General features: G+C 42.1%; 1 protein-coding gene across 1 annotated transcript in view; it reads right to left on the bottom strand.

The window, feature by feature from the left end:
- The window catches only part of Hpse2 (heparanase 2 (inactive)), a 255,689-nt gene that overhangs the window by 18,648 nt on the left and 224,887 nt on the right, over positions 1–12,154 (bottom strand). The window contains exons 8-9 of the mRNA XM_041661299.1: positions 8,227–8,372; positions 978–1,124 (exon numbers count right to left, since the gene is read on the bottom strand). Of these exons, the coding sequence (XP_041517233.1) occupies positions 978–1,124; positions 8,227–8,372 (293 nt within the window). The remainder of the gene's footprint in view (positions 1–977; positions 1,125–8,226; positions 8,373–12,154) is intronic.

Raw genomic sequence — 12,154 nt, 5'->3', positions numbered from 1 at the left:
CCTGATCTGCGCAGCATCCCATGCCCGCTCTAAGGGGCCTTGCTTGGGGAGCCGGGGTGATTTTGCTCTTGACCAGGCCCTTCTCTATGTGGTTCAGCATTTTTTTTTTCAGTTGGTACATCAGTGTTGCCAAACAGTCTCCAGGGGAAACTGAGGGAAGTGGTTTGAAGGGGCACAGGGATCTGGAATACAATTGCTCTTTAATTTTCCAGACAGATAAAACAGATTCAGCAATGACGTGTCACAGCTATGTGACAAGCCAAGACGACTTGCTCTCTGACCTTGTGCCTTTCCCCTGCTTCTTCTTCTTAAGTTCTTCGGGTTTGTAGATAATGATAAAAGAGGAGCCGTAACATTCTAGAACGTTATAGCTGAAAGAGACTAGTCAGCCACAAGAGACTTCAACCACAAGGCTTTTTTTTTTGTTTAGTTTTGTATTTTTGAGACAGGGTTTCTCTGTGTAACAGTGCTAGCTGTCAGCTCTTGTAGATCAGGCTAACCTTGAACTCACAGAGATCCACCTGCCTCTGATTGCTGAGTGCTGGGATTAAAGGCGTGCATCACCACCACCGGCCCAACTACAAGGTTTTTGATGGTCACATGACAAAGGTTACTTTTGGCATTTAGTGGGCAGGTAGGGGCCAAGGATGCTAAATAGTTTGTCATGTGATAATGCGGCATAATGAAGAACTGAGTTGCTTAAATACCAAGCACCCTGGTTGAGAAATACTTTGTATACTGTTTTACTTTGCAGTTGAATATAAAGTAAACATGGAGACAGTCAGGGACCAGAGTAGAGATTTCTCCCAAAGGATCTGAAATCCCCCTACTCCAGACTATAACCTACTCCACCACCTCCTTCAGTCCCAGGGAATGAGCAGCAACAATGTTGCCTTCAGTAAAAAGGGTGACTCCAGCTCCCTCTTCACCCAGCTCCTGCCTACAGGGGCCTAAGCTATTTCCTGCTTGGCACTTACTTGGACTTTAGGCCTTCCTGCCCATAGGGCTGCAGCAGATACTGGTGCACCAGCTTGTCTCTGAGAGTCCCAGCCAGTTTGATTTTCTTTCTTGATCGATGCAGGTTGATGATGAAAAGTGTAATGGAGCCACGGACATAGTTGTGGCTGAGTTCAAGAGAGAAAGAAGGGGGGGAGTGGGGTGGGGGTGGGGGTGAGACAAAGCGGTCAGTCAATGCTCCTAAATAACTTACAGGTTGCACAAAACAGGATCACCCCAGAAAAGTGCCTCACTTTATGGATAGTCCCAACAGACCTTCAAGATGGCAATGCCTGGCGACTGCAGTCTCCTGAAAAGAAGGTGCCCACCCTTCACCCCACTGTATTTGTTTAAGTTTACTGGAATTATTTTAGAAACATACATGTATATATACAGTATGAAAGTAAACTGTGATGACTTCTGAAAACATAAAGAGACAAAGAAGTAAAAGAAAATGCCCATAGTTGTATAATCTTGAAATAGTTCAATATTTTGACCAACATTCAGTATTTTACTTCTTAGCTTGAGAAGTATCTATTAAGTGCTTTGACACATGTGACTATACCACTCAGTTTTATATAATTAGGATCAATCCATCTACATGGCCTAATGTATATATCATACATGGTCTTGTGTTATAGTTTCTTTTACTTATACGGGAACATTGACTTTCCAGCTGCAGAAACGCAACGTAATTTTTTTACTCAGTCAGTCCACCACTTTTGTGGATTCCCATTTTATTATTTTTTTACTCAGCCAGTCCACCACTTTTGTGGATTCCCATTTTATTATTTTTTTTGCCATTATAAATAATGTAACGAAAACCTTTATCTTACAAACCCTTTTTATGTATAATGATTATTTCTGGTGGTAGAAGTCCTAGGAGCTGGAATCACTATGTCAAGGCATGTGCACACTATATGACCCCTCCACAGATTCCCATTTTCTGTGGGGTCTCCCCCTATGAGAAGAGCTGATATCCTTGTGCTCTTGTTCTCCAGAGTGATTGCATATTAGTTTTGTCCAGTGTGACATGAGTGGACGTGTTAAGACCTTTGGGTAGACGCTGTAGGAACTGTTTATGTGATGGCATGTTTCATTCCTTAGGCTAGGAGAAGAATGACAATATCTTGCTGTTTAGATTTTTAGTTTTTTGGACACCTCCTATGTAGCCCAGGCTGCCGCTGAATTGTGATCATCTTGCCTCAGCCTCCTAAGTGCTGAGATTGCACACACACCACCATTCCTGGCTTGACAATGCTTGTCACAAAGCTTATTGAGGTGCTGAAATAAAGAAGTGTGAACAAGAAATACATATTCCTACTGGAAGCCATTTAAACTTGGGTGGTGTAGGAGGTCCTTCTGTCTATGTGTTGCTTTCATTGGTTGAATAAAGAAACTGGCCTTTTGATAGGGCTGAACTTAGGTAGGTGGAGTAGACAGAACTGGTTGCTGGGAAGAAGGGCAGTGTTGCAGACACCATGGTTCTCCTGCCCTAGATGGAAGCTGGTTAGACTTTTGCTGGTAAGCCACAGTCACGTGGCGATACACATTAATGGGGAGGGGTTAAACTAATATGTAAGAGTTAGCCAATAAGAAGTTAGAGCTAATGGGCCAGGAAATATTTAAATGAATACAGTTTCTGTGTGGTTATTCTGGGTGTAATCTAGCGGGGCGGCTGGAACAGGGGCCCCGCTTCTCCCTACAACACTTGGGAGTTCTTTTTTTTTTTTTCTCTTTTTTCTTTGAGACAGGGTTTCTCTGTAGCCTTGGAGCCTGTCCTGGAACTAGCTCTTGCAGACTAGGTTGGCCTTGAACTCACAGAGATCCCCCTGCCTCTGCCGCCCAAGTGCTGTAATTAAAGGCATGCACCACCACTGCCCAGCTTTGGGTGTTTTTAAAAAGATTGTTTTTGGTTATGGGGCTCAAACTCAGATACTAAGCATTGATAGCAAATGCCTTTACACTGAGGTGTCTCAGTGGTCTCAGGTGGTACACTATTCTTTTTAAAACATGGCACAACAGCACTTATTCTGATAAATGCACATATTTAGATAATCTTGATGTTATTTAGACAGTTTGTAAAGATTTGCTTCTGTCAGCTCTATATTAATTAAGAGTATCCACTTCTTCATACCCTAGGAATACTAGATATGAATCTTTTAAAATATCTTTGCCAACCTGAGAGAAGAAAATGGGATTGTGATGTTGTATTTTATAATCTTGTTCATACTGAAGCACAATAGACTTTCATTTGCCCAGTGGCCACTTCCAGTTTTCTAAACGAGTCACCATTTTAGAATCCTTTTAGCCCAAAGCCGGGTGTGCAGAACCGCGGGAGACCATATGCTGACATGCAAGGGGCCTTTCCGTGTGTATCAGCAAAGCTATAATGATTTTCCTCTCAGTAGGAAAAAAGCCCTTATTTCTAAGGGGTCTCTTGGGGCCCCATCTGGATGGGTTAATGAGAGGAAACAGAGAAAAATGACCCAGCTCAGCCTTCAAAAGAGCAGCTCAGAGAAATTCTAAGACAACTTTGCCCAGAGGAAAACATTGCTTGCAGACATGGAACCCCTTGATCCCTGCCTGGGTCACTAGTCTTTGCTCCTAGAGAGGCCAACTGAGAGTTGAGCAGTCAAGGGCAAGGTCAGCAGGACAACCTGGGAGCTTTAAAGTACAGATTTCAGGGTGCTGTTCCTTTAGGCTCCAGACCCGGGAATCTGTATGAAAAACTTGCCAAGTTATTTGGCTGATGAATTGAGTTCGGGAACTACTAACTTAGAACAGAACATGAAGGTTATGAGAAGGACTCCCAGAATATTCTCCTGGCTGTGTATCAGATGCTCTTCCCCTTACATCTGTAGGAAGGTACACTATTGTTTTCAAGAAGGTCTGCAACTATGTTCTTATAAATCATTAAATGGCTCCCCTATGCAGTCCTTCTTGCTCCATTCCATTCTACTCCCCCACCCCCGCAGCATGCAAATGAACTTCTGAAGTCATATGACTCAGGAGAGACCGTCAATTGATTTGAGCAGACTTGTGTGACCAGAGCTCTGAAGAAGGACGTTGGCAGCCTGTGTGGGTAGTGACCACCACCGAAGAACATCAGCTCGTTTCTAGAGGTGGGATTTCAGCTTAGTTTAGCTATCAACAAAATGGATGAAGACAGCATTAACTACAGGTACTTTGGGCTTCAGAATGTGAGCAAAAGAGGCATGAGTGGGTATTGATTTAGCCAGAACCACAGTAAACCCTTTTGCAAGCTACTATAAACAAAAGTTTTAAAGGCCAGCCGTGGAGGAGGGAAAAAGCACAGGCTTGCATTTATGAGTTTCTCCTTGGCAGGCTGGGGCAGATGTGCCCTTGGAGACTACGGGAAGAAGAGTGGGACGTGAGGAACTGGTGGCTTGGAGGGAGACCTGAAATCACAGCATTGCTGTAGGGAAAGCTATCTTTCCAAGCTGCTTGGCAATGGTTTGATTTCTATGTACATAGTTCTCCTGGGAAAGATAAACCAACCCAGCCCAGGAAACTGATTGAACAGGTTCTCAGAGAACTCATGCACTTCCTTAGGTAGGAACTGCTAATGAAGACTGCTCTAACCACACATCACCCTACTTGGTCAATGGGCAAGGGCATGAAGCAGAGGCCTTTTGACTTCACAGACATGTTCTTGGGTCAGGACTCCCACATCAACCTGGAGTACCATGGTGAGAATTCAGATTTTGAGGAATGCATATTCTGTCTACATGAAACCCATCCTGAAGGAGTATAAATTCTGTTAGAAAAATGGCATTTGGGGGCTTGGTCAGCTTGCCCTTTTGAATGCCTGATGTCTAGTTCTGGTGGCTTTTGGTTATCTTGGTGAATGCCTCTTTCTGGAAAGAAGCTGTTTCGGTGGAATGTCTATCCTGCTCTGTGCCTCCTTGTGGTGAGACATTTTCACCAGCAGCCAAGCCATGTATCTGGAGTTCATCTTTCCTGGCTGCTCTTTTCCTGCCTGACATCTTCTCTCTGTTGCCACGGGAGGAGGAGGAAGTGAGTCAGAGGAGGGATGTTAGAACGGGAAGATCCTGGATATAAGAGGTGGGAGATGTCAGATGGGAGGTGTGTCTTGAGTTCCAGATAGAAAACAGTCATGTTCTAGAAACATCTCCAGTGAAGCAGGGCATCTGGGAAAAGGAAGGGAGGATGATGCACTTGAGTCATTGATCATTCCCAGCGAAAGTTAATGTGCTTGAAAATTCAGTTGCTCCATTGTCTCCAAATAATTCAAAGGTTTTGGGTTTGGTAAAAGTCAGGCCCTGTTTTGCCAAACATTTTTCCCCTTAATTTCAAAGCCCCTGTGTATTTTAAGGGAAATTTAATCCACATGTTTCTGATTCATTTACACTTAACTCATCAAAATATTGTTTTGTAAGAGTCATTTGATGTCCAAGAAGCCTCAGGAACCTTTTTTATGAGCCTTTAAAAAAACTTCTTCTGAAAAACAGGAAGTCTTGTTTTGCCAATAATAAATGAATTTGAACCCCAAAAGGCTCAATTTTGCTTCAGCATTCACTAGGTTCCAGTTGGTTCTGAGTGTGGTTGAGGACCTCATCCACCACATCCTTACATTGTCTTAGCCATAAAGAATGGCCATAAAACGTTTTGACGGTCAATACTTGATGGTGGGAAGTTCTGCCAGCACTCTGTAACTGGTTAACTTCAGAAGAGGACAGAGGCACTGGCCAGGGCTGGTGTGAATACCTAACCTCTTCTAAATCAGTTTTAGAAGATCAGGCTCTGCTAGGTCAGAAATAATCCACAATGCACGAGAGTCATGGAGGGGTCTGAGTAGGTGAAAGATGGTTATCAGGAGATATAAAAGAGACGTCTACAGTCAATGGGACACAAGCTAAATGCTCTCTAAGAGCCCCTTACAAATGAAAAGCTCCTCAACACAAATGCTGTTATTTTCATATAGGTGATACCACAGAGCCTTAAGAATTTAAGATTATGTGAGTGTAAGCATTAGTAAGCTTATATTTCTCACCTAGCTCCTGTTTTGATCCAAGATATTTATTTCAGATAATCAAGGCTGATTAGTATGAAGCTAATATGTCCATTATGAGATGATTCTGTGATTTTGTCTGTGGCCACAGCTACACTGAGTGAGTTAGTCAGTGGTGCTGCTCCCAACCGATGAAGATGCGAGGCCCAGGCAGGACACAGGGCTTCTCTTCTCAGAGAGGGGAGCGGATGCCTCTCCTCTCTCTGTGCCTTGCTATCTGAATGCCTGACAGCTTTTTTTGCAAGGAGGAGACCTGCAAACTCAGCTGGCCCAAAGCATCCATTCTTTGGGTTTGGTGGAATGAAAAAGACCTTTAACTGGTTTATGAAAGTCTTCTTTCTTTTAAGGAAGAGAAGGAGAGCTTATTTTAATAGTAGCCTGGTGGAACCCCTTCCTTTCAAGAGGTTCTGATTGACTTCCCATAGAAAGCTGGGGGCAGCTGAGGTGGTGAGGGATTCAAATCAAGATTAGTTTTACTGCCTTGTTGGAGGCCTCCTGATAGTGAATGGTAGAATTCTGAGCCACTTTATTATGCTCCCTCTCTGGCTGATGTGATACACAGGGCAAGAACTATAATAAACCACCAGGAACACACGGTTCCCGGTTTGTCTTCTCCCATCCATTCATCTGTACATCAAACACTTACAAGACCTTCATGCCTGTCACTGTATCAGACACGAAGACCATAATTAGGATCATTGGCCTCAAGCCCATGATACCCTCAGGATATAAGTGGGACCTTCTCATGAGAATATCCAAGAACACTAGAGTGAGCCCTGGGATGGGCCTCCATGGGAGCCTTCAGCCCACATAGATATTCCAGACTACCATTACAAAAGACTGGTGTGTTTTCCAGTAGGGACAGAAGGTGCCAAGAGCAATTTTTCTCTCTTGGGGCTGGGGGTCCACCTTTTGGGTGGTTGCCTCAGGGCCTGTCATAGACAACGAATACAATGTTGCCTTGTGTGAGGATCAGATAATTCCAGGCAAGGCCATAAAGCAGTCAGTCACTGTCAGGTATGGGACAGAACTTCCTGCTGAGCCAAAGGGCTGTTGAAAGCTTCTGGCCTGTGCCCAGGACAGCCTCCCCTTCCTACAATAGGCACTTGTATCTACAGGCAAGACAACCGGACCCTGGCGCCCACCTCTGCTCTGAGTGAATCTTTGAAAGCATTTTATCACAAGGAACTAACAGGCTTTGCTTCTGTCTCATCAAGGACAGAGAAGGAGCATCTGGTGTAATCCGACCCCAGCAGCTCTTTGTGCTTCCCTCCCTTGATCAGCCCTGATAGGCCCTGGGTGGAGGTCTGACTGGATACAGGAGGCAGTCCCTTCCCCCAGGTTTGCTCTGCAGTGAGAGAAAGAATTCTCCTTTCCAGGGTATCCTCCTCTGCCCTAAACAGGAAGTAGTGTAAGACATTGTTGACCAGATGGGCTTTGGTTTTAGATCCAGTTAAAAAATATTCTCTTATGGTCTTCATGTTTTAAACTTAAAAACAACAACAACAACAACAAAATAAAATAAAACAAACAAAAAAACCTGCCAAACTTTGCTGGTTTAAAGAGAACTGGGATGATACACAGTGCTTTCTATCAAAGAGAGAAGGATCAGCTCAAAGCACCGCTGGGTTATTATGTGTCCAAAGCTCCTGTCCTTCAAAAGGAAGTCTGCATTTCAGTCCTCTACCACCTGAAGTAGCTGAGATCTCTGAAATATGGGAAATGGCACTCATTTAGTTGCAGAGACCTCGTGGGATACTAGTCTAAGCCAGGTGCGTTTGCAATGCAGACACAGGCCACATTTTCTTATGCTCTGTGGTGGGTCAGAGGATCAGATTTGGCCCCTTGTCTTGGCTCAGGCTTAGACACACACAAATCTCTGTGGGCATGGTATCAACTGGCACAGATAAAGTGCCCAATAAAAATTTGTTGCATGAGTAAGAGAGTGAACAAATAGATGCATCGTGTAAGCCTTGCTGAGTAAACCCTGTGCCAGGAGAAGGGCGTACTTGACACAAAGGCTGCGGAGAGAATGGTGACCACAGGGGCAGTTTCCAGCTACGATCCGTGAACCAAGGTGAACTTTGAATGCTCCAATGGCACGGCATTCAGTCGAAGAGGAGACGCAGCCCATTGGATGGCCTTCCTCTTTCCCTGTTGGTGGGAAGACTTACTTGTGGTGGTTTGTGCAGTGAGCATAGATCCGTAGTTTGTCTCGGATGACTCTTCCTGGTCGCGGCTTCCGCTGGAGCCCAGCTACATGTACTGCCAGGACTTTGGGGCCAATCAGACGCTTGTAAAGGAGAGAAAGCCAGTAGTCCTGCGGAGAATAGAGAGGTGGTGAGTCAGGGAGACAACTCTCATTCAGGTGCACTGAGCAAACATGAAAAAACACAGGCCAGAAACTACTTCCTGCCAGGACAGTATGGTTACCCTCACCGGAGCTGGCTGTGGGCTGATAACGAAGGCAGCACTTCCAGCACGACCTCTTCATTCACTAAGTGGGCAAGGGTTAGGTGGAGTGGACTCAGCAGCGTATGAATATAGGAATCAAGTTTTTCACAAATGGAATAACTAGTTGGGGTGGGGGACTTACACCTCCAACTCTACTTTCTGTGGCTGCACTCTCATGCTGGTTCCTGGTTTCTGTGAAACTGCAGAATGGGAAATTTGTAATCCTTAGGATTGTCACCAATATGAGACTATAAAATAGCATTCTCCAAATATTGGCACTGAGGACGATTACACAGAGGGAGATATGGGGAGGGAGACCAAGGTTCTCCAGAAGGAGCCAGGTTGAGGTCTCCATTCCAGAGCCAGAAAGACAAACAGAGAAAAGCTTGCGCACAGTTATAATTCCTGGCCATTTTCAATATTCTAAATAAAAGAATGTTCCTAAATTGAAAAGAATGTATAACCAATTAATAAATGGCCCACTCTGTAGCCAACACTGTGTTTGAGGGCACAGAAGTCTGCCTATCATCATCTTAATTTTGGTTGTATTTGCTGTTAGGACAAGTTGTATTTGTTTTTGATACAACATAAAACTGGTATTTGTATTGTGTAAACTCTTAACACTGACTGTTGCTTTCTGAACACAGTGTTTATAACTCATCCATATAAAGCCCCACTATAAATCCTGGAATTCGGGGCACACTCCATAGTGCCTTCACTGTGTTCATCTTTCCATGCAGAAGTCTCCTCTGTGTATGTGTGTGTGCGCGCGCGCATGTGTGTTTAAACTGTGTGTTCATCTATAACATCTGTGGCCTAAAAATGTCTGGTAAATTTTACAAATTAGAACACATTTTTCAAAGAATCTTTGTCAACAGCACAGCTCCGCATCTGTCCTGACAGCAGGCTTTAAGGCCTGCCCAACAGTTTAACTTAATTCTTTTTAAGTGGCTTTAGGTTGGCTATCAAATAAAGTCTCCTAGTACTTAAAATGCAAATATTTGATAATTTTTAATTAAGGATAGAAAAAGTCCTTGCTTTAATTTTCTCTTACTTGATTCTAATTTTTATGTGTTTTATTCAAGATCTATCATGTTCCAAGAAGATTTCCACTGGTTCCTATCTAATTTATAATATGTTTAAAAATAATAAAAGTTTAGTAAGCTGTTGGTTACTAATTGCTTGGTATGATATAATCTCTATTCTGGTTGGAAATCTTTTATTTTATCAATATGAAAATGGGTTCAGAAAGCTCAAAGGTACACGTGAGGTTACAAAACTGGTCAGAGATAGCCCACAAAAGAAAATCTGGGTTTATTTTCCTCAACACTGGTGTAATACTTTACTCACTCTGAAGCCCAGGAAGTCACTTGAGTAAAGGGACAAGGAAGCTTGCAAGCAAAATTTCTGTGGACATGGAATCTGGAAGTGAGCCTTACTGTCAGTGCCGAGAGCGGCTATGATTTAACCTGTGATTCCTGCATCCTCAGAGCATTTAGAATAAAAGAAAGGAGAGCACAACACACCCATTTCTCCAATTCTAAAAAAATCTGTTCCTTTTTAAAAAATTACTTCATTCCAATGTCTTATCACAAACACTTGCCTTTTTTTTTTAAAAAAAGAAAATCTAAAAAGCTAAATAGGTTTGCTTTCAATTTTTCATTTAGGCATAGCTATGATCTTTGTGTCACAGCAATTTCCAAGTAAGGTTAGGCATATCTGTAGCAAAACAATTAACATTTGCAAATAGTACTATGTTTAATTACTGTTTAATCTCAAAATGTATATAAAGACAAAAAACATATTTCAGAAAGATTAGCCTAAGTATTCTTTATCTGTATTAAATGATAATTTAAGTTTAAACCCACACCAAGACTTCCTAACATGAAGCAGTCTTTTGTGTTGTGGGGAAGCTAAATGTAACACCATCCCTAAGACTCTGAGATACTGGCCGAGGCTCTGAGGAGTTTGTGGTGGAGAGACAAAAGATGATGAAGCTCATTTCCAATGATCCAGCCTTTTCTTCAGCTTTTCTGACTGTGGCAAATCCACATAAAAACTTGTATTTCAACCACTTAGAAATGCATAGTTCAGCAGGTAGACACATTCATAATGTATAATGAACCACTGTCTATCTCCACAACTGAAACCGGGACCCATTAAACTTTAACTCTTTCGCTCAGTCTCCTGGTGATCACTATTTTGTTTTCTGTGCCTCTTGGTGTGGGACAATTCTGTATTCTGTCAATTATGATTTAAATAAATGCTGATTGGTCAGTAGCCAGGCAAGAAGTATAGGCAGGACAACCAGACAGGAAGTAGAAGCGGGTCAGTGAGAACAGGAGAATTCTGGGAAGAAGGAAGCCCATTCCTCTGCAGTCCTGTCCAAACACTGAAGAAGGAAGATATAGCCTGCCCTGTCGAAAAAGGTACCAAGCCATGTGGCTAGCACAGATAAGAATAATGGGCTAATATAAGTTATAAGAGTTAATAAGAAGCCTGAGCTAATGGGGCAATCAGTTTACAACTTATGGAGACCTCTGTGTGATTTTCTTTGGGGCTAACAACTATGGGAACTGGACAGGACAGAAATCCTGACAACAAGCAGGCCCTCGTGTTACAGCCTCTCATATAAGTGAATATACAGTATTTTTTCTTTGGATGACTGGTTTATTTCATTAAGCATAATACCCAGAAGGCTCATCAATGTTGTACATATTGGAATTTCCATTCATTCTAAGGCTTAATAATGTTCCATCCTATGCACATATCATCTTTGATTTAATTTGTGGACTCCCATGTGGTCTATCTTGAAAAATGTCCCATGTGTAAAGAGAGTAATGTGTCTGCTGCTGTTGGGTAGACTTCTATTTGACCTATTTGATCTATTGTGGTTTTAGGCCTCTGCTTCCTTATTGACCTTCCTTATTTGGATGTTCTCTCCATCACTAAAGTCTTCTGCTGTAGACTTGGCTGTTTCTCCTTTCAGTTCTTCCACCTCCCCCCACAATACTTTTATAGTCTGTTATGTAGCACGTGGATGTTTATAATAGTTAAATCTTGATGTATTGAAATTTTTATTTCCTTTGTTCCTTGTAAGCTTTTTATATTGTAAGGTCAATTTTATCTGGTATTATTATAGCCACCTCTTAGCCACTTCTACTACTCTTGGTTATACTTGAATAGATTTATCTTTTTACAGCCTTTCAATCTGTTTGTACCTTTGTATCTAAAGCCATTCTCTTATGGGCAGCATGTTTATTTTGTAAAATCTTTTCTGTCAACTTATTTCTTTTAACATCAGAGTTTAATTTCCTTATATCCAAAGTAATTATTGATAGGAATGGATTTTGCAGTTTATTTTCTATATACCTTATAGCTTTCTGTCCCTAATTTCTTGCAGTACTATTTTTCTTTGTTTTCAGCTGCTTTGTTTTTCATAGCAAAAGAAATTTAAATTCCTTTCTTATTGTCTTTTATAATACCACAGTGATTACATTGACATTCTAATGAAACTAATTTGTACTTAGATTAACTTTAATGGCATATAAAAATTCTGTTCTTTTCTCAGTAGCAAATGTCAAAAAGTTACATTTTTATATACCATAAGCCTAAGACATACCAATGAGTTTTTTTAATACACTAATC

Source organism: Microtus oregoni, unplaced genomic scaffold (genome assembly GCF_018167655.1).
Source record: "Microtus oregoni isolate MIOR12 unplaced genomic scaffold, Mior012 000012F_ref0000307, whole genome shotgun sequence".
NCBI classification, from domain to species: Eukaryota; Metazoa; Chordata; class Mammalia; order Rodentia; family Cricetidae; genus Microtus; species Microtus oregoni.
Note: the sequence above shows the minus strand (reverse complement) of the source record. Positions and strands in the feature narration are given on the sequence as shown.